General features: G+C 35.1%; 2 protein-coding genes across 10 annotated transcripts in view; one reads left to right on the forward strand and one right to left on the reverse strand.

Moving 5' to 3' along the window:
- The window catches only part of LOC143221730 (uncharacterized), a 52,341-nt gene extending 34,712 nt beyond the window's left edge, over positions 1–17,629 (forward strand). For 8 of the 9 annotated variants that reach the window (XM_076447196.1, XM_076447198.1, XM_076447197.1 and 5 more), the window contains 17 exons: positions 2,837–2,922; positions 3,009–3,204; positions 5,698–6,065; positions 9,052–9,277; positions 10,583–10,731; positions 11,015–11,050; positions 11,222–11,316; positions 11,401–11,574; positions 11,879–12,076; positions 12,176–12,445; positions 13,848–14,021; positions 14,119–14,317; positions 14,411–14,634; positions 16,408–16,627; positions 16,730–16,850; positions 16,923–17,137; positions 17,210–17,629. In XM_076447196.1, the coding sequence (XP_076303311.1) occupies positions 2,837–2,922; positions 3,009–3,204; positions 5,698–6,065; positions 9,052–9,277; positions 10,583–10,731; positions 11,015–11,050; positions 11,222–11,316; positions 11,401–11,574; positions 11,879–12,076; positions 12,176–12,445; positions 13,848–14,021; positions 14,119–14,317; positions 14,411–14,634; positions 16,408–16,627; positions 16,730–16,850; positions 16,923–17,137; positions 17,210–17,364 (3,106 nt within the window). In that variant the 3' untranslated portion in view covers positions 17,365–17,629. The remainder of the gene's footprint in view (positions 1–2,836; positions 2,923–3,008; positions 3,205–5,697; positions 6,066–9,051; positions 9,278–10,582; positions 10,732–11,014; positions 11,051–11,221; positions 11,317–11,400; positions 11,575–11,878; positions 12,077–12,175; positions 12,446–13,847; positions 14,022–14,118; positions 14,318–14,410; positions 14,635–16,407; positions 16,628–16,729; positions 16,851–16,922; positions 17,138–17,209) is intronic. The other variant, XM_076447195.1, reaches the window with a different exon arrangement.
- Positions 16,450–20,208, reverse strand: Svip (small VCP interacting protein). Its single transcript, XM_076447203.1, has 3 exons — positions 19,996–20,208; positions 19,404–19,571; positions 16,450–18,793 (listed from the first exon to the last, which is right to left on the reverse strand). Exons 1-3 carry the CDS (start codon positions 20,059–20,061, stop codon positions 18,779–18,781), a joined length of 249 nt encoding a protein of 82 aa, XP_076303318.1. The 5' UTR covers positions 20,062–20,208; the 3' UTR covers positions 16,450–18,778.
- Between the last annotated feature and the right edge of the window lie 2,625 nt (positions 20,209–22,833).

Below are 22,833 nucleotides of genomic sequence, written 5' to 3' on the forward strand. Positions count from 1 at the left end.
TTGTACATCTACTAAGAAATACTTTTTCATTTATATTCTGTTCCTTACAACCCCCTTAGCTTTTATTTAGCATAAAAATCCGCAGTCTAGCGATCATCTTCGGTCTTTTATTAAGGGCAAGTTCGTGCGTTCTAGTGAGAGTAATGTCGAACGTGATGCGAATCATGTCGGCGTTGTTTTATCGCGCGATTGTCAACGCAGCGAAATGTTCCCATAGGTGAATGAACGTTGTTTCGCGAACGAATCTACTATGTAGGCATTTGTAAACATTCCACATTCCTCGTGCGTATAACCGTCGCCTTTCACATTTCGTTGATACTCCGTGCGCATGCATGCGCCGCTGAAATGAGTCTCGCCACTCGTGGCTGAACAGCTTATGGTTTAAACAGTAAGAATGACTAGAGTTCTGCGTAATTGCTATTTACAGTGGATTTATCTGATTCTCAAAAAATTGTCTATATTCAAACCTATGAGAATTTCGTGGAAAATATTAAATTTTTAAAACCTGGATCCACTGTATACAGGGTCTGTCCGGAAAGTAATGCGACCACATTTTTAAAAAAAAATCTATTCAACATATGGGCACAAACTTTTAAATTTCTTCAAAGTAGGATCCTTGGGCGTCGACACATTTTTTCCAGCGCGATTTCCATGCTTCGTATGCTCCCTGGAAGGCGTTTTTTGGAACCTCTCGTAGTACCCTCGTCACAGCCTCTTTGACGCGTTCCACGCTTTCAAAATGGCATCCTTTTAGCACATTTTTAAATTTTGGGAACAAGTAGAAGTCGGCAGGAGACAAGTCAGGACTGTGTATACGGGGGTTGAGGAAGTGTTTTGATCCAACTAAGAACTACCGTTTACTGTTTTCCCCGTAATCTACGGATTATACCAGTTGACCAGACAAACCTTTTGAATTTTCGTTACTGGGCCAGCTGAAAAAGTTGTAAAAATCAATTTTTACTATTGTTTTTCACAATTCCGTCCAAATGCATTTTTTCAACATATTTTTTACACATCATTTAGTAAACTAATTTTTCTAGCCTTACAGAGAAAGTGAAGTCGTTTGGTCCATTCTACATAAAAGTTATTCTAATTTAAAGTGTGTGGAATCAGTTATGCTTCTTACTGTATACATATATTAACGATATAATTGCGGAGTGTGTAGAGTGCCAGAGAAAGCTTCGTCACAATTCGAGAAACCTTGCGTTTCCGCTTTAAGGAAACTTGAATTCGACGAAATACTTGGAATATAAATGTTCCACAATTTCCGTGGTGTAATTCGTGCTGCAGACGGCGTTAATTATTTCGAAAAGGCTGGTTAAGAAAATCTTGATAAATTGCCCGGCTAATGTTATCGGTATCTCACCGAACATCTGTTTTTCAATTTCATGTTGTATTCGCGTGACGATCGGATCTTTCCAATCCGGAAATGGGAAAATACACGTCAGCCGTAAAGTTTCTAACTCGATTAAAATTATGATACGCTCGATATACAGTGCATCTGCTTGATAATGTCGAGATAGGAGATCGCGTTTATCCCATTACGATCGATTTATAAACATCCTTGCGGAACTTGAACGCTCTTCCCCAACTTTCTTCGAAAGTTTCACAGCTACCCCCATCGTTTTCCACGCGAGTAGTTTTTACACGTGTTATTCAATATTCAAAGGGAGTTTACTTTCACAATTTCTAAGTCCATGTAGGCTAGTTTTTGTGATAAATGCACCGAATCCGCAGTCTAGGAACGAATAATAAATAACTATTGAAAACAATGTACGATTGTAATACCCCTGCTGTTTATTCGTAACGACCTGATTTACGTATGAGAGAAAATTTTCTGGAAGAACATGCATGGGGATCGCTGTCTGAATGATCACTATAAAATAAACGTGATACCATGAGCAGGAAGAAACCACCCGCAAAGATATTACATATAACGCCGCGCGCTGTGTTATAACCCGCAGCAGTTTGCACAAGCTAACCACGTTTTAACGATAATGACACGAATTCATTACTGTGCTGCGGCGAAAGGAGTATAAACCGGACAGCTATATCCACACTTTTCAGTGCCGCAGTGTCTCAGGTTGCTGACGTGTACAGGATGTTCCAAAACTGCACGATCAGCGAAATATTACGTTTTTCGACTTCCTTTTTGTTTTTATGTAGAATCACCACCTATTCGATTGTACCACCTGTTACGGATCATCCTGTATGTTCAAAGAAATTATTGAATAATTTCCCTTTAATGAATTAAAAAGGTCCTTCTTTGAAAAAGTAATTACAATTAAAAATTAGTTAAAAAATATGCGACATACCTGCTATGTTCGTTATCGATCTTTCAATCCGTAAATTAAGTTACCTCGGTTGTGATATTAATTCCCTAATAGCTTGCAAATCATTCATTACAGGCTAAAAATAGAAGACTGCTTGCTATCAATATCAATTTCCGCTTTATCATTAAAAATTACAGCTATCTACGTCACATGTCTGAAACTACCAATCAGTTTAATGAGATTGCTTGGGGGGTGAAATTTCATTACTTATTCATTCGATAAAACTTTTAACGAAGTCCTCGTTAAATCCATTAGAAATGCTAAAGAATAAAGTTAAGTACTAAAGAAGATTTCAATGAAGTTGCTAAAGAATTATGTTACATTCAGTGGCTACAGAATAGGTTGTTATAAATGTAAGTTTAATTACGTATTCTTTGAAAGATTATGAATGCTTTGCCAAATGTTAAATGCAATACATTTTATATACATTATATTCTTTTACAAGTTTCACTTTTGGTAATCGATATACACTATACACGTATAATATTTTATTTGCAATTCAGGTGGAGATTCAGTGCAGCAGGAATATTTTCCTTAGCAAAGGAAAGGCTGGAGCCGTTGCTGAACGAAGCTAAACCCGGAATACTTGGTAAATCAAATTTGAATTAAGAACAACATTCCAATTTCCATCTTCCTAAAAAAAAATAGCAAATTTGTTTTATATAACTATTCTAGGGCCACTGGAGCTTAGGGAACTTACCCTCGGCGAACAGACCCCATACGTAACACGTGTACGAACATTAGATTACACCAACGACGATGACAATCTCGATGGTCAAACTGGACAAACAAAATTGTCCATCGAAGCCGACGTGCGTCTCGATTGCGAACAGTTTCGTATGCTGATAACAACAAGATTGTTTGGGAAAGGGTTAGTATATACGTACATAATGAAACTATTCAAATTCGAAACACCTAGTATTCCAACGCGTATATGTATGTATATCTTCTACATGTACCAGAGGTGGGCATTATTTGGCGAAACAAATATTTCAAATACTATTTAACCCTTTGCACTCGGAGCTATTTTAACACTTTACCTACCGGCAGAGTTGGGCATTAATCGATTAAAATTTCAATCATGATTGATTGATTAATGTATACGATTAAAAAAAGAAATCGTCGAAAAATCGGCGACTGATTCAATCGATTGATTTAATCGTCAATCGTTGGTTAAAAAAAGGAATCATCGAAAAAAAACATAAAAGCACGTAAACAGAATTTGTATTATAGGCCAAATGACAATACACCTAAACTCAGTTTACATTTTTTCAGTATTCATACAGTTCTGATTACGTATTTCATTTTGAAATTTCAGCAGTTAATCATTAATCAATTATCCGATTGACGATTAATAATCGTTAATCGCAATTAACGATTAATAAGTATTTAATCGTTAACCACAATTTTTTAACGACTAAACGAGGAGATTAATTGTTAATTGCGATTAACGATTAAAGTAGAAATTCAGTCGTCAATCGTTGATTAAATTTTTGCCCAACTCTGCCTACCGGAAGCCTATTAATAGGATTTTCGATAATTGTGCTGTACTAAAAGAAAGCATAGAAATTTTCTTTTACATTGCAATCTTAAATGAAACTATTAGATGACGTTATTAAGGGTGACTTGTTAGTCCACAATGAAAATTGCTGTTGCTGTTCAAGGGTCCATTAGAAAGTGTTTAGCCATGTACCATAGATTTTTCAAAATTCTGCAATAATCACCGGTCGGTAATGTGTTAACTGGAAAATTAAACAATTCATCCGATCCAGAATATTTCCATTCCCTACTATTTTTGAAATTTGATGGATATGAAATTGGTATAATACCTCGTACAATACCTAAATGTTTAGTAATTGATTGATACTGATATATTTAATAACGTAAACAATATTTTGAATAATGGCACAGCAATTTTTAGTGGTGCCTCAGACGGGACAACCGAGTGCAAAGGGTTAATATTTCAGATTTTATGTTGCTTAAAGAAAATAGTATTTTAAATAAGATATACAATTTCGAAAATAAAATATTTCTATTTGAACAATCTGTGAACCTCAAAATAAAATATTTCCATTTCAACGCAATTTGATCGACAAAATAAACTACTTCTATTATAACAATCTGAAACACGAAATGAAATATTTTACTTTTTGCATTGTCATAATACTCTGAGAAACCGCATGAACATGCAGTCTATCGTATCGCTACGAAACGATTTACGCTTATAAATGTATTGAATTCGAACCATTACTTTCATCAATATGTAATATTTAAAATTGAAATTGAAAAAGTAAAGACAGAATACAAATATATTCAATGTGTTCTTCAAATATAATAAAATACTATTTTCAAAAACAATTACTGCCTCAAATAAATTATTTTATTTTCAAAAATTACTGCATCAAATAAAATATTTGAATTCAAAGACACACTTTAATATAAATAAGATTGTTCACTATTTACTATTTAAAGTACTATTTTCCCCAGCTCTGCTATACAGGGTGAGTCCGAAGAAACAGAGCACCTAAATATCTCCGTTACTTTTCGTTGTACAAAAAAACTTCTTAGGACAAAGTTACACTGTTTGAAGGGCCACATGTAACGGTGTAAGGGAAAAAATTTTCAAGGTCATCGATATTTTTTTTAATGGAATGAGGTATTTTTTAATACATCAATCGATGCAGCTGGACATTCGTTATAAAAAAGTACTAACCTATATATGTCGAAAAGTTAGTAGTACTAATATAAAAGTACTGTCGTACTAATTGTTAGTTCATATGTACGACAGTAATGGTGTTTTAGAGTTATTTAAATCGAAATATCTCGTGAACTACTAACTTTTAGTATAACTAACAATTAGTCCGACAGTATTGGTGTTTTAGAGTTATTTAAATCGAAATATCTCGTGAACTACTAACTTTTAGTATAACGAACAATTAGTACGACAGTAATGGTGTTTTAGAGTTATTTAAATTGAAATATCTCGTGAACTACTAACTTTTCGGCATACATAAGTTAGTACTTTTTTATAACGAATGTCCAGCTGCATTAAATGATGTGTTAAAAAATAATTGTGATGTATTCAAAAATACCTCATAACATTTAAAAAAATATCGATGACCTTGAAATCTTGTAAAAAAATGACCTTGAAAATTTTTTCCCTTACACCGTTACATGTGGCCCTTCAAACAGTGTAACTTTGTCCTAAGAAGTTTTTTTGTACAACGAAAAGTAACGGAGATATTTAGGTGTTCTGTTTCTTCGGACTCACCCTGTATAGTAAGCATAAAGAAACGCCAATTAAGTTTCTAGCAAAAATGCATATATCTAACGTGTACTGTAAGATAAAAATGTTCGATTAAAGGGTCGGCATGGACGTTGATTTAGCTGTGGAGAAACTATCTCTCTCGGGAACGATTCTCGCCACCCTGACCCTTAACTCCATGGCACCATTTCCTCACGCAACCTCTTTAAGCGTGAGTTTCGTGGAGAAACCGGATGTTTGGTTCAGCGTGAGAATTCTACGGACCGTACAAATGATGGAAATGCCTTTAATTAAGACCTGGATCCACGCGGTGGTTACGGACGCTCTGGCCAGCTGGATCGTTGATCCAGGTCACCTGGAGATGAATCTGAGAGCGCAAGAACGGCCCGGACCCAGATTGGACTTTATGGCGAATTCCATACCCCAAGGAGTGCTCACCGTTTTCTTATCCCAAAACGGCTGCCCCGGTAAACAACATCTTATTTTATCAAAATCTCGAATGCTCCACATTTATGCATACTACCCCTGAAATATATTCGATCAAACTCGCGAACACAACTACTCAACGAATTATTTTAGCGTAATTAAAATACGAAAAATAGTACTGTATGTACAGGGTGTCCCATTTGACGTGATCCACTCGAATATCTCTGAAATGATTACAGTAACTCCGCATTTACTGTCCGGGGTCGCCTGTGCGTTCGCTGTCAAGTGCCTACCCACTCCACTGCCAGCCAATTACAATTACAATTACTTACCAATTACTGTAATTTGAAATTGCAGAAATAAAATTACAATTACATGTAATTGTAATTGGTAATTGCGATTACTTGACGAATCACTGTAATTCTAATTGTGGTCCGCAATTACAATTACTGGTTGAGCCAAAGTAATTTCAATTACCAATTACAATTACATGTAATTGTAATTTTATTTCTGCTATTACAAGTAATTGTAATTTTATTTCTGCCATTACAAGTAATTGTAATTGGTAGTTGCAATTACTTAACGCCAAAATGGCTCTAAAAAAGTAATTTGATACCTTTTTTTGATTGATTGTTTTACGTCGCTTCTTCAACTGCTGTGGTTCGCTTTATAGCGAAAAATAATTAGATACCTACTCAATGGAAATGTCTAAAAAGAACAAACAAAAAGCATATGTTAGGAGATGTTTATTATTCATTAAATATTTATTTGTAGCTAATTATTTGATATTTCACAAAAACGATTACCATTACTTTTCGAAATGACCCTCATTTCAAAGTTGGAGTCGGATAATATATAACATGCTTTTTGTTTGTTCTTTTTAGACATTTCCATGGAGTAGGTATCTAATTACTTTTTTTAGTGCCATTTTGGCGTTGAGTAATTGCAACTACCAATTACAATTACTTGTAATTGCACTAAAATTACTTGAAATTACAGAAATAAAATTACAATTACATGTAATTGTAATTGGTAATTGCCAATTGCAATTACTTTGGCTCAACCAGTAATTGTAAATGCGGGCCACAATTACAATTACAGTAATTGTGAAAGGAGTAATTGCAATTACTTAACACGATTACAGTAATTGTAATTGAGTCTAAGAATCACTTCAATGTAATTCGTCTTTTAAACCACTAATTTTTATGTTTTGGACCATTTAACCGTTTTCTTATTGTAATTATAGTCCACTTTTCCACATGTAATTGAAGATGTAAGTAAATACTCATGTAATTAATTACTGCCCAACTCTGGCGGCGATAATTGATCTCGGCTCGGGTATATCGGTGTGAACTCCACAACATTGATACCATGAATCGAATGTTCAAACTTCTTAATTTTCATTATTTTTCTATGGGACTTTCGCCAGCTTATTTCTGGCATTTTTCTGATTAAAATGACACCAAACACGATATAATTTCAAATGTATTTAGTGGTTTAATCGACGATGAAAGTTTCGAGCGCGAGAAAGGACAGCGACAACGCGGACCTTTGAACTGTGCCGGCGACGGCAACTGTCCGCGTCTCTTTCTTTCCCATACGCTGTCCTTCCTTGCGACCGAAACTATCATCGTCGATTAAACCACTAAATACAGTTGAAATTATATCGTGTTTGGTCTTATTTTAATCAGGAAAATGCCAGAAATAAGTTAGTGAAAGTCCCATCAAAAAATATGTAATGAACAATAAAGAATTTTTAATTGGCATTACATTGTGAGAACACGCGGGCCTTTAAACTGTGCTGGCGACCCGACGGCGACACGCTTCGGCCACGCGATCCGTATTTCATTCTGCCCTTCTCTATGTTCGGCTCTCTATTGAAGTCTCGGCGCGGTCGGCGCGGTAGACGCAGTCATAAAACAATAATTTCCCTAAACGGTCACTGTCCGTGCATGACCTCGGCTGTTTGACAGTACAGTAGTGGACAAAAGCGCTCTAAAGAAGACGATAACTATTTTAATATTGTACTATGCAATTTGAACTTTTTTGGGAAGCTAGAGCAATTAGTTTACTTTAGGATGTGAAAAGAAATTTTTTCAAAAATTGCAATTGATCGGAATTGTTGAAAAAATACGAAAAGTTGCATTTTCAATTTTTTTATGTGGACTTATATTGAAAATTTAGAAAATACGTTTTGTAGACCTGTGTCAATGAAACATATCCTGAAAATTTCGTTAAAATCGGTCGACGTTGCAATGAGCTACAAACGTTTAAAAATGGTAAAAATTGCAATAAATCTAAGGATTTCCGAATCAACCGATTTCGATGAAATTTTCACAGTGCGTATAATTGACACAGATCGACAAAACGTATTTTTTAAATTTTCAATATAGACCCACATAAAAAAATTGAAAATGCAATTTTTAGTATTTTTTCAACAATTCCGATCAATTGCAATTTTTGGAAAAATTTCTTTTCACATCCTGTAGTATACTAATTGCTCTAGCTTCCCAAAAAAGTTCAAATAATATAGTACAGTATTAAAATAGTTATCGTCTTTTTTAGAGCGTCCTTAAACTTTTGTCCACTACTGTAAATGCGAATTTACTGTAGTGATATCGAAAAATGTTTCAAACAGAAGTTACATGTATGGTTTCGAGGGAACATAATTCTATGATAAATGATTTTATCATTTACTCACTTCCAAATTTTTTCATGGAACCATGTATTTCTTAATACAGCAATCAATGTACAAGTTCCCCATAAAAGATGATTAAACTTATATCGGAAAGCCATTGTTTTAGGAGATATTTACATTCTTGAATTGAAGAAATGTTTTTAACAAAACAATTCTTCATTAAAGAAATTTCTTTTGGCAATCTCGTCGTGTCAAGCATCCTAACTCTTTGTAATGCTACTTGAATGTTTTTTATAATGATCATATTATGTCATATTAGTTTTATTTTATGCGTATAGAAGAAATAGTGAAGTCTGTAGCAATTTTGCATTATTTCTTGTCCCTTATAGTTCCAATCGGTGACGAATCGAGGTGGCTTGTGGTCACGCTAGGGGATCAAAGGCGTGTAACGACTCCCTTAAATTCCACATGGAACGAGGACGTCTCGTTCCTGGTGGGTGCCTTGGATAACGAGAAAGTTTCCATCAAATTGAAAGCAAAACGACTTGTCAGCACGATCACTCTGGCACAATTCGAATTGACGCTTGGCGTCTATAACTGGGACAGCTCGCAGGTGTAAGTACCGGAAGTGAAAAAATTCTTTTCACAGCTTGGAATAACAATACCAACAAAAACTTGGTATAACAATATTCGATTGCCACAATTAAAGAGTCAAATTTTCTAGTGCATTCGTTTGAACTTTCAAAAACAATCTTTAAAATATAATAACACTGTCCAACAGCCAAAAAGTATTTCGATTCCCACTATGCGATTCTTATAGAGTTCTTCGCGCTGATTCCAAATCTGTCCTTAATTTTTCTCCTAGACGTGCAGTTTTTGAGAAAATTGAGTTTAAAAAAAAGACATATTTTTCAACTTCAAACAAATATTGTGATGTTATTATAAAAGATATTGAATTGTTCTTTACAGCAAAAGATTCTGCAGACTTTCCCGAATCCAGTGATACCCAATATGTACTAATACATTATGATTGTTTAAACAAGCAGTAAAGACGGAGAGACACCACTTTTGCACCAATCTTTGCGAATATTTTTGAATTTATCTAAAAAAATAAAGGTCCAGCGGAAAATCGAACTGTACCACTCGATAGAGCAGACTTTTATCTTCAGGAACCACCCTTTCAAGTTTGGATCGTCGACGTTTTTTTCGAACCAAACCTTTATTTTTTGAGATAAATTGAAAAATATCCTCAAAAATTGGTGCAAAAGTGGTGTCCCTCCGTCTTTAATCATTGTTTAAACATGTTTAAACAATCATAATATATTAGTATGGGGTATCACTGTATTCGGGAAAGTCTACAGAATATTTTTCTGTAAAGAACAATTCAATATCTTTTATAATAACATCACAATATTTGTTCAAAGTTGAAAAAAATGTCTCTTTTTAAACTCGATTTTCTCAAAAACTGCAAGTCTAGGAGAAAAATTAAGGACAGATTTGGAATCAGCGCGAAAAACTCTATAAGAATCGCATAGTGGGAATCGAAATACGAAAAAAAAGGTGAAATTTGTTGGACCGTGTAATTAAAACCGTAGGCTCCCGTATGACACGATTAGAAATTGTTGAATAACAATTCTTTATCTTTTCAATCTTTTCAATTCTTTATACATTTATTCAAACAATTCTTTATACATTTATTGTCACATAAAAGCGTTTATACGATATTTTTAATCTTATCTTAGTTGGTAAATTAATTTTCAAAATTCAAATATGAAAGTAACAATTAGAAAAGGTGAAGCACGATTGATTGAACGAAAAGGTTTTCTGGTAGAACAAGTGGCAATGTTCAATGTTTATAAACAGTTATAAAAATAGTGTGCAAAATAGACTATATTCATTGAATTGTTCTGCTTCGGTCAGAATCGAGACGGTATTGCAACAGAAGAAACCATCCCGTAACAGTTCAAACATTCCAAACATCAATGCTCGATTAGAGTACACTACTCTTCCAAAATTGGATCCGGATCTACCGCAACCGGAGCTTACAGAAGAGAATACGCATCTATCAGGTACAATACGTTTCTATTCGATTGTTTACCCCTTTTCAACGCGAAATTGTTAAGAACTATTTTCGGTCGAAACGCCGAGATTCTTGATCCGAAAAATGATTTGATAACTAGGAAAAATGGAACGTATCAACGCAATTTTACCTTTGAAAACAGTAATAAGAAAGTAGACTTCTTGCACTAAATTAGATCCATCTTTTTCCTAGTACATATTCTTCAGTTCTTGAATAAATAAAGATAGTTAAGAAAACGTATCCCCGGCGTTATCCGTATCTGATATTTTCAGTGTCACGAAAATATTCCAATCGACCACAAAAAGCAGGTAAAGCATAAATAACTAAATATTGTGTCGACGGATGTTACTTTCTAGCATGAATGTCGAATATTTTCATTTTCCTGTTAAAGCACAGCTCTTTATTATTTCACTTTCGTCTAAGTAAAGGTTACGCATTGCATAGAACGATTATTAAACAACAAAAATAAACATTTTCAGGTGTACTCGTGGTGTACATCCACTCGGCCGAAAATCTGAACAGCGATAGTTCTCAATGCAATCCCTATTGCATGTTATTCAACAATAGAAAGAAGGTACGATTTTTGTCTCTCAAAGGACCCACTTTTAATATGTAGTTCCCTCGGAAACTTGTTATCTCCTTTCCGTTAAAACTTCAGGTAAAGACGACACATTACATTCGAGGTACCACTTCGCCATGTTGGGAATCCAGAGCCCAATTTCTTGTTCAAGATTATACTCAAGTCTCGCTAAGCTTTGTTGTATACTCCTGGAATATATCCAAATCGACTGACAGCGATATGCTTGGGCTTGCTATATTGTCCTTGTCTCAGGTAGGATCGTAGAATTATTTCATTCGAAATGTACGAAATGGTTTTGTTCCAATTCTTCTTATTTGAAGAATTCTTATTTCTTTTCTTCGCCGCCTTTTTAACATTTTTCTACCTTTTCGAGTGAATTCTATTCTTCCATCTGATTCTAGTTCGTTCAGATTCTCTACACGTATTCAATATATATTTTGCGAAACGAAATGTGAAGAAAATGGCAATGCATTTGACGTAGAAATTACAAATGATCAGACAAATTTTGCTAAGCTCTTCGCGGAACACTGAACAAGCAACAACGTTTTGATTACAGGAAAGCACATGGTTAATAAGAAAAGAACTGTCTCTCAGTGGCTCTAACAATATGTCGACAATGACGGTGTCAGTAATGTTCTATCCCGTAAAAAGCGTGCAGCAAGTGGTGACGAGCCGAAGAAGTAGCTTGGCCCTTCCTGTGTCAGACGACGAACCAAAAACAAAGAGGAATAGCTTGCCGTGGATGCAACAGGCAGTTAGTGCAGCTGATATTGGCGATCAATTATTTACTCGGCCGTAATAAGGTTTTATTCCTGCCTCGTCATGTTTCAAATACATATCTGATTATTTTTAGAAGCTGTTATTGAGTCACAAGGATATAGACCCGGCCTCGTCGGACGTATCGAGCCTACTCTCCACCGGAAGTGGACTGATGGAAGTAACGTTGATACGCGCGAAGGATCTTGTGGCGAAGGACTTGAACGGCTTCAGCGATCCCTTTTGCGAATTAAAACTGAACAACGAAACGAAATACAAGAGCAGCATAAAAAAGAAAACCCTGAATCCTTGCTGGGACGAAAGTTCCATCATGGGTTTGCCGAGGATAGGCGAGACCTTGGATGTCGTAAGATCTTGTTTCACGAATACATAGTCCAGTCAATGAAAAGTTGTAGAGGGAAATGGAAGGAACACAATTTTTAACTTTGGGTCTTTATTTGGACTAGTTAGGAGGTAAACATACTAAAAGTCCCTACTCTTAAGAGATGAGCGGAGCGCAGGGGAGCACGTAGAAGATCCCCTTTTTCGTGTTTCCGCTTATATCTCGGAAACTATGTGTCCTAGCGATAAGATCGCTATTAAATTAATATATTAAATAAATTAAAGCTGACAAAATGTGCCATAAGATTGATTCGATCCAGTTTTTCGCTATCTCGCATAGTTTCCGAGATATCCGCGCTCAAAGTTCACTAATTGTGAAAAAGAAATTTTTACCTCACGTTTTCAGCACAATTAGTGACCTTTGAGCGCGGATATCTCGGAAACTATGCGAGATAGCGAAAAACTGAATCCAGTCAATCTTATGGCACATATTGTCAGCTTTAATTTTGTATAGAATGGTCTTATCGCTAGGACGCATAGTTTCAGAGATATCCGCGCTCAAAGTTCACTAATTGTGCTGAAGAGTTCTTTTTCACAATTAGTGAACTTTGAGCGCGGATATCTCGGAAACTATGCGAGATAGCGACAAACTGAATACAGTCAATCTTATGGCACATATTGTCAGCTTTAATTTTGTATAGAATGGTCTTATCGCTAGGACACATAGTTTCCGAGATATAAGCGGAAAACCGAAAAAGGGGCCTTCTACGTGCCCCCCTGCACCCCGCTCACCTCCTAGGAGTAGGGACTTTTAGTATGTTTACCTCCTAACTAGTCCAAACAAAGTCCCAAAGTTAAAAATTGTGTTTCTTTCATTTCCCTCTACACCCCCCTTATGAGCATTTATTGACTGGAGTAACAGTAGATTCCGGATATTTGGAACATCAGTATATCGTGCCCCGGTCTCGATTAGGGTCGTTACTTTTCTGAAGCTTCGAAGGATTCGAAGGAACGAAGGGAACTTCGAAGTGTATGAAGTTTCAAGTTTCAGTGGTGGCGTATCTTTTTCGAAATGTAGGAGTGTGTGTAATTGTATCGAATATAACTTAGCAGCGAAATGTCGAAGTTTGAAGCTGCGAAACACCGTTTCTTTTAATCCTCTAATAATGATTTACTACACAGGTTCGAATTTCGAAGCTTCGAAAATTCGATTCTCATCACCTCCGAAGTTTCTGAAATCGATGTTCCGAAATTTGAAGCTTCAAAATCTTCGACCTTCGTAGGAAAGTAACAGCCTCAGAAGGAAACTAGGACTCTTCGATTAGGTTCTATCCTTACACTTTGCTCCGGATAAACGGGATCTATTGTAATTACACTCAATTAGTACAAATCGCTGAAGCATGGCTACATCATCTTTTTACGCATAGGTTTTATGGGATCATGATACTTTTGGGATGAAAGATTATCTGGGAAAAGTATCATTGACTCTCGAAGACATTCGGAAGTTATCGAGCAGCGATCAGTCCCATTGGTTCACGTTGAGAGGAACCAAAACAGGATCTGTAGAGTTGAAGATCAAGGTCTTGTCTGAAGAGTGCGAAGTACTAAAAACCTTCTTCTTGATCATGCAGAGATCATTGCGTTTAAATTTTCTATTTTTGTCGTATTATATGTATGTACTCGTTTCTTTTTTTCTAGACTCAGAGCACGTATGCAGCCAGCAACATTAGCGAAAATTCGACGCAAATGAATATCGAGACTTCCGAGTCGGTGTCGAATATTATTAGAAGACCGTCGATGGAAAAATCGAAGATGAGGTTGCATTTAGACGTCGTACCGCCTCCGCCGCCACCGCGTACAGTAACTTTGTTGAAACCAACCATTTCCAATCAGTCTGGTAAATTGTTTTGTAGACAACTCATTTAGTTATTCGTTTAAATACAAGTTTTCCTAGTTTGTGATTATGTATCATTCGAACTGCTTCGATTAGACAAAGCTAGCGTCGGAAGCAAAGATTCCAATGAGATGAACGGCAACCAGACTTCTTGGATACCTAGAGTTATTACGGAAAGAGTGGCAGATGTGAATGATAACGGCGATTCGACAAAGTCGAGGGAACGACGATCCTCTTATAATAGTCTGACTCCGAGCCCGGAACAAAACTTTGGCAAGAAATTACCGCAGTACAATAGCTTCCGCGTTATGAAACAAAAGGTAATCGAAAAATCCTGAAGAAACTCATCCCTAACATATTTTAAATATTCAAAAATATAATATGCACTCCCCAAAAGAATTAAGGGATCACTTGTGTGAACCCGAAAAATTGGTCCCATTTTACGTGATCATAACTCCGTCAAACATTGCCGTATCGATATCGTTAAACATTGATTTGAAAGCCTGAAACCTCTAGTTTCAGATGCTCTGTTTCAAATTGTTGCTATGTTGGTTTTTTACAAAGTTATTGCGAGAAGAAGACAACATTGACGGTTAACAAAAATTTTGTGCAACTTTGGAACATCACACCGGGAGCAACAAATTTTTTTGATAAATCGCGTTAATATCATTGGGAAGAGCTATCTTTGCTGTGTAAATTGTGTGGTTGTTGAATATTGTGCGATTTTTTTTATTCGAGTTATTCAACATTGAAGTAAATATGGGCTTTTTAACTTTAACTGGCTCCAGAAAGCGAAAAAATTATCGTAGAATCTCGTGCAAAAAAGCAATAGGAAGAGCGTTTCTCTCTCTCTTCAAGGCAATCCTTTTAATTTTCAATTTCATTAACATTTCGATATACATACCAGGTGTTTCTGAAAATATGCTTAAAAATGCACAATTCCCATTTTTCCTTTAACTCGCTATATCTCGGCGAGAAATGATCGCAATACCATAATCCGAACGTCAGATTGAAGCAGAGGTTCTGCCGATTCGATCGAGTACCCCATGAACTCGCTGCGACAATTTTTTACCTATGGCAGCTGTGTTTGAAGTTAGTGCTTCGCAGAAATTAGCGCGCACAGTGGGAACTTTCGACCAAACTCGATTCAAAATCAAAGACCTTTCGATAGAAATGAGGTAGAGCGATGAAATTTTTTTTTAATTAAAGCTGAAACTTTGCAGAATATGGGAAAAATAGGGAGATTATGGTACGAACGTTTTTTAACGTTGAGAAAATTCGTTAAACATGTAGAATTTCAAGAAAATGTGGTTTCTCCGGTACCACGCACGGAAAAATTTTTTTTTAACATGCTGTATATCATTTCCCGTAGATTTTTTCACGCTGATTTCAAATCTGGTCTCAAAATTTGTCTACGACCTCAGGATTTTCGCAAAATTTTTAAGCATATTTTCAGAAACACCTGGTATATCAAAATGTTAATTAAATTAAAAAAACAAAAGGAGTGCCTTGAAGAGAAAGAAACGCTCTTTCTATTGCTTTTTTGCGCATGATTCTACGATAATTTTTTCGCTTTCTGGAGCCAGTTAAAGTTAAAAAGCCCATATTTACTTCAATGTTGAATAACTCGAATAAAAAAATCGCACAATATTCAACAACCACACAATTTACACAGGAAAGATAGCTCTTCCCAATGATATTAACGCGATTTATCAAAAAAATTTGTTGCTCCCGGTGTGATGTTCCAAAGTTGCACAAAATTTTGGTTAACCGTCAATGTTGTCTTCTTCTCGCAATAACTTTGTAAAAAACCAACATAGCAACAATTTGAAACAGAGCATCTGAAACTAGAGGTTTCAGGCTTTCAAATCAATGTTTAACGATATCGATACGGCAATTTTTGACGGAGTTATGATCACGTAAAATGGGACCAATTTTTCGGGTTCACACAAGTGATCCCTTAATTCTTTTGAGGAATGTATTCATTAAATTGTTGGGTTCACGATCAGAAATATCTGATCGTATTAATCGAACGAATTACCATAAACACTGCTATGAATGTTCAATAACAGCAAAAATATAAATAATCTCAGGTAAAGAGAGGACTGAAGCTCCGTAGATTTCGCTCAGAAGTGAATATAGAAGAGAAAAATGATGCAAAAGGTATAACATTGAGTTTGGAACCGAGAGGAGGAGGAGAAGCTGATGCTACAGAGCTTTTACAGGAATCTGGCTTAGCTCATGCTGTATCACAACCCGATATGCTTGGCAGAATAAGACAGCCTAGTCCACGTTTAAGACTGAGACCAAATGGTTAGTATACTACGTTAATCAATCTTTTCATTTGCATTTCAATCGAATATGAGAAGCTTAGTGGAATTACTGATTATATTGAAATTATTTCTATTATGTTAGAATTAAAAGTTGTCAATGGTACCAGAGAAAAATATTCTGGGATAGAAGGTAAAGTTCTTCAGGCTCAAGGTCTTCATGTTGCTCATATCGCTCAATTATATTGTAGAATTAAACTTCAAACGTGAGTATATTGTAAACTTGATGTATAACTGAACACATTATAGTTTTAACGATAATAGTTGATATTTCATAGATGTACCAGTCCTGATAAAATCGCATCATCAACAAACAGTGGGAAAACTTTGGCGAAATCTCGACTATTACCTGCTATGCCCAATCCTCAATTTAGCATAGACTTTCACATTGAAGGGGAAAATGTTCCAAGACAATCTTTATTAATATTTGAAATTCGAAGCGCTAGCAAAGAGCTATTAGCCAGTCGTCGAATTACTCTTCATGAATTATTAGGTATATGTTAATCTATATCTTCCATTTGAATTTAGTAAATCTGCCACTTGCTTGATATACTATTACTTTTAGGTGTCTCAGCTGCAACCGATGAAATCCAGACCTGGTTGGCATTAAATAATGGAGCATCATTAGAGGTGCAGATTGCTCATGGAAGAGAATTGAAAACTAAGTCGACGAAAAAATTGTTCCGATCTTGGTCAGTACACCGAATAGGGAAAATTTAAAATACCTCAAAATTGTATATTTTTTATGCATCTTTCATACATTTTGATTTCACCAAACACAACAATGTACAAATTCAACGTTCTTTCTCCATAAAAAGTGGATTGTAACAATTAAAACTTTTATGTACTCATATCATGTTTCAAATATTTTATTTACATGTAAATATATATATATACACATATAAATATATTTAGTTAAAGTAAATAAAGTACTTAATGTTACTCTACAACAAAAGATTGTAATATTCATGTTTTGTAAGATAAAGAAAATTGATTTATTCTTAATTATAAAGCGATTTATGAACGAAATTCGAGAAACAAATATTATCCTTCTGCCGTCCATTCAAATCAAATTTCTATGCCATTTATTAGATAATTTCTGAATGTGTTGCATTCACTGATATAGGTAAGTCGAAAAGAGAAGAAAATTTGTATTAAATATACTTCATTTCCATTATGTTATCTTTTATGAATACATAGATTATTTAGCCAAGAGCAAATGCTTGCTTATTCAACAATGTAATCACCGATTCAATTTCAAATAATTTATTTATACATAAATTTACATTTTATAATGTACAATTCATCATGACTTTTATTGCTACAATCGGTGCACACTTTATATTGTTTCGAATAAATATAATATATGACAGAAAATAATACCTTTAACACTTTCGTGTCCGCACATTTCATGCAAATACTTTCGTCTGCCATCAGCACTTCTCGCATAGATCTTTTTCTTTTTATAAGTGAATTGAACTTTAAATCAAAATAGTTCTGTAAGCCCATAAGGCACGTTGCAATTCATTTACATGTAGTATTGATGGAAACAAAATTTGATGTAATGTCAGCAAAAATATAAGCACCGCCAATGTAGCAGCATTACCAGTTGACTATCAGTTTTTCATACAAAGTCGTGTTGATGTGATCCGACAAGAAAGTGTTAATATATTGTTAAATATTAACATTTTTAAAAACTCCCTTCAATAGTTAACAATGTGCAAAAATAATTGCTATCATAACTCATAGCAAAATCATTTACATGCAATAAATATAATATTTCTTCAACAGTTATGTCCCATATAGCCATACAATAACATTCATTTCTTCTTATTTTTATACGTATAAAATATAGACGCAAGCAATATAAACAGTTTAAAGTTTAAATACTATACAAAATGTGTTGTGTAAAAATGTATATATATATATATAATTTAAACATTCTTTAAAAAGATTTAAACTTCACAAAATGCGAACTTGTTATATATGTTACTGTCTTTATAATAAATAATATCTAATATTTAACATGAACATTAAATATACCATGAACAACTTTGGCTCCAATAGTAATTACATGTCGCATAAAATGAATCTGCAGACAGTAGAATTTTTCAAGTTTTCAATTAGTTCGTCATTAGTTCACTTGCCACTGAAACAAACCAACCTTTCCTATATTACAATGCGATCAAAATATTATTGAAACTAATCATTTCATCTTCATAATTTATGACTAGGATCTTTATGCAAAAGAAAATTTTTTTATGTGATTTACAACAAATTAGACTGAAATAGAGATTTATTCTTAATATGTTCTTTCTTAATATGTTCAATAGGTTGAAAATAATATAGCAGTATCAGTGCCGGATTAAGCCAGTGCGGGGCCCGTAGCAAATGTTATGACGAGGCCCTAGGCTTTGCATTAGGGCCACCGTGTGCACCTTTTCAACAAACACAATGAATGACCTTTTTCATCGGCGCCTCTTCGATGAAGAGCCCGTGTAGGGTCCCTGTTTGTATGACGCGGGCCCGCAGAAGCGCAGGGCCTGTAGCATTTGCTACTTCTGCTATGGGGCTTAATCCGGCCCTGAGCAGTATCTTTAAAGTTTTACAATATGTTTACTGTTTTAAATTATGCCTAGTAATTTTTGCCATAAATGCATAAAGATCCGCTGTCCATTTATGAATACCCATGTATGTTATAATATATTGTATTTATACAAATATGGTAATGTACCATACGATAAATTTTCACAACTTACCTTTAACGGTGGTTGAGACTTATAAGCGCTGGCTTCTTCCTCACGTTTCTCGCGTTGTTCATCTAACCGTTGTTGACGTCGAACAGCATCCATATTTTTAATACCTCGTGTTTGCTGTTCAGCAATTCTTCTTTCTGCTGCTTCTTTTTGCTGCCTTCTTCTAGTCTCCTAAATTAAGCGATATGTTTTTTAAAATCAAACTTATTAGTTTATACCTTCTCTTATCATTCTAGCATTCATGTTATTATAACTAGACTCCGGATGTTTATGCAAAATAAAAAGTCTGTGCATCAATTGCAAGATACAGGAGCTAAATATAAATGTTTATTCTTCATTAATAATTTTAATGTGATGAAAATAATCTTATTGATGCTCTCAAAATCTTTTAATATTTTCACTGTTTTAAATTGCACTTGCTCATTTTTATTATAAATGCATAACAACCGGAGTCTAATTATAACTTTTCGAACATTACTACTGTAAATAAGAAATATTAAAACATAAAATAGGAATGACAACTGTGACAGTACGAATGCAAAACAATATTTGTTACTGTACGTTCATATAGATAACCTCAAAATAATGAATTTACCAAATCCGGTGTTAAATTTTCACACGAAGCTGATTGTTTACAACAAGATGCACATAAGTTGCCCATGGCAAATACGACGTTTTTAATATTTGCAAACAGTGTCAACTATCTGTATTGTAACAATTTCTTCAACATAAATAGATATGCGTATTACGAATTGTCAACTAGTGTCAGGTAAATTCGTTGTAGTTTTTTAAATCAATACCAGAAACTTGAGATTCACATAGACGTTCCATGCAATGAGATTTTCGATCAAGAATTCTGAATTACCGACGTTGTCAGAAAGTGCCCCATTGTTGTAGAGGTCACTACCTGGATTGAACAGGCATGAACTATATAATACTGCACACCATTCGGGATCCCCATTTTGCAACAGTGTCCAGAAAGATTAATTCTTATCAGGGAGTTCTTATAATATTGTCGTCTTCAAAACATGTAATAAGACAATATTTCAAGTAATTTATAAAATTGGTATAACGTGCAAAATATTTACTTCCATACTTTTGTAACACTGTCAAACAATCAATTGTGTTTTATATTTTTTTATTGTGATGTTGTAATCATTACGAGTGTCGCATATTTAAAGTTCTGAACGGCTTTCTCTCGTTCTCTCTTGGTTAGTTTTGTTTACACGAATTAATTTTGTGGGGTTAAATATACCTACATGAATTGATGTGCAGAAAATTAGTGACACTATATCGTCGTATACCAAACTCTTAGGAGAAATGATTTTAATCGATGGCAAAAACAACATCGAATTGGAACAACGGTATCGTAAACACAAAGTGTTGTTTGGTACACTGAATTATATTATATACACATAATCTGATGACTGGATCAATTATTGCTAAGATTTCGTAAATACGTATATAATTCTAGTTTATTTTCAGCTAGAATTATTTCCTCGTAAAGATAAAGATATATATATAAAACAGTAACTAATATATATATATATATAAATAAATAAATAACATTTATTCCAAGTCACTGCAACGGCTACATAAAATAGTACGTCTATGTATAGAGTGTATATGGCAAATGTGTACTTGACAGTTGTCGCATACAGAACTGTACTTGTTGTCGTTGCCGATGCAAATGTAGCATCTTGAACGCTTACGAGGCTCCGATATTGGAATTGTTTTGACTATTTTTCTACCGGTCGCTTCTATAGCATTTACAATATATTTGTGAAACGTTATTTCGCGGTTCTCGAATTGTATTGCACGTCTTTCTATATTATTACTAACTAATTTCCTCGATAGTTCCTCCAAGAAAATCTTTCTTTTCGTTTTCAACGTATTATTACATTCCCACGTTGGATATTTAGTAACCCATATCACAAATGCGTTGTACGCGGCAATATCCACGTAGTGCATGAAAAGCAATAATGGCCATCGACGCGTGGATCGTCTGCAAGAATATTCTTTAACTAATTTATCAAAAACGTCCACGCTAGTTTTCGTCGAATTGTAAAAATTAATTATATCCGGTTGGTAATTCTGTTCCGGTTTTGAAATGTTTAGTTCGTGGTGTAAACTGGATAACAACACAACACACTTCCGGGGCTTTGGTACATAGGAAACTAGGGTTAAATTGTGAGTAAATAAAAATTGCGAAGAGAATTGTTGTCGGTCCCGCGTTTGCGTGAGTATTTTCGGTAGATCTGATCTACTTTTACGCACGGTTCCTACAAGAAAAATTTTATTTTCTAACAACTCCTCAGCCAAACTAATGTCCGTAAAACTATTATCCGTCGTTATTGTCCGATTCGAGTTTTTCCAGAAATCGGTTAACTGTTTAACGATATTATGCCCGTGCTGATTGTCCGAAACGTTTCCACTTTTACCTAAATATACATCCATGTTACAACAATAAAACGTTCTTGCATCACAAAGAGTTCTTATTTTAATTCCACAGTTCCCAGACTTGTTAGGCATGTACACCTTAAAAGGACAGCGTCCCCGAAATCCGACCAATTGTTCGTTAACAGAACCAACACTTGATGCGGCATACGAGTCCCTGCAATTAGCTGTAAATGTGCTGGTAACATCTCGTAACGGGGCCAACTTATCGTGCGCTTTTCTTTCCTCCCGCGTTGCGGAATCATCGAAACGGATGTATTTCAATATATCTACAAATCTATCCCGGGACATGGTAGCTGCATAAAATGGTCGGGAAAATGCCTCGTTCTTTCTCCATAGGTCACGTTTCCTTTCGCGAGATTCTCTGAATCGTCCGGCGAGCAATAGAATCCCTAAAAATGCGTCCACCTCTATACTGTCCACTGGTTTCCATTTCTTACTGGGCGGTACACTCTCGTTCGCCTTCTTATTCGTATATAAAACGATAGTATCGATAATTTGTTCGTCGATGAACAATCGAAAACACTCGTCTATCGTTTGGACGTTCTCGCTCTTGCTTGTCAGCAAAAGTGTATGGTTTTGTAAAGAATTTTGAAATTCTGTTATGTTATTGTTATAGGGAGGAATATACCTCCAAATGCGTCCGGCTACGGTGTAATTTTTCGCATCCATATCCTCTTCGCATTCCGCCGCATCGAACTCGTCGGGTTCCGAGTCTTGTATTTCTAGCTCGGCATCACTGCACGTCGTACTCGCACCGTCCGACGAAACCTCATAATTACAAATATTTTCATCGTGAAGAAGTTGATAAAATACTGACAGGTCACTTGCAGATACTTCCGACATCGTGGGATAGTCGTCAATGCAATGACACGTTACGAAAAAAATATTAAGGAATGGGCTTTTCAGCGAAATCAATTTTCTTCTGCATCACACGAATCTTCCTTCCTTCGTCGGAGCGTTGTAGGTTACTACT

This window comes from Lasioglossum baleicum, chromosome 3 (assembly GCF_051020765.1).
Source record: "Lasioglossum baleicum chromosome 3, iyLasBale1, whole genome shotgun sequence".
NCBI classification, from domain to species: Eukaryota; Metazoa; Arthropoda; class Insecta; order Hymenoptera; family Halictidae; genus Lasioglossum; species Lasioglossum baleicum.

Bases quoted from the DNA above. Each gene is read 5' to 3' on its own strand.
- Svip (XM_076447203.1), bottom strand. From the start codon at position 20,061: ATGGGCAACTTATGTGCATCTTGTTGTAAACAATCAGCTTCGTGTGAA. The intron at 19,572-19,995 runs GTAAATTCATTA...CGCTTAATTTAG, and splicing joins AAAATTTAACACCGGATTTG to GAGACTAGAAGAAGGCAGCA.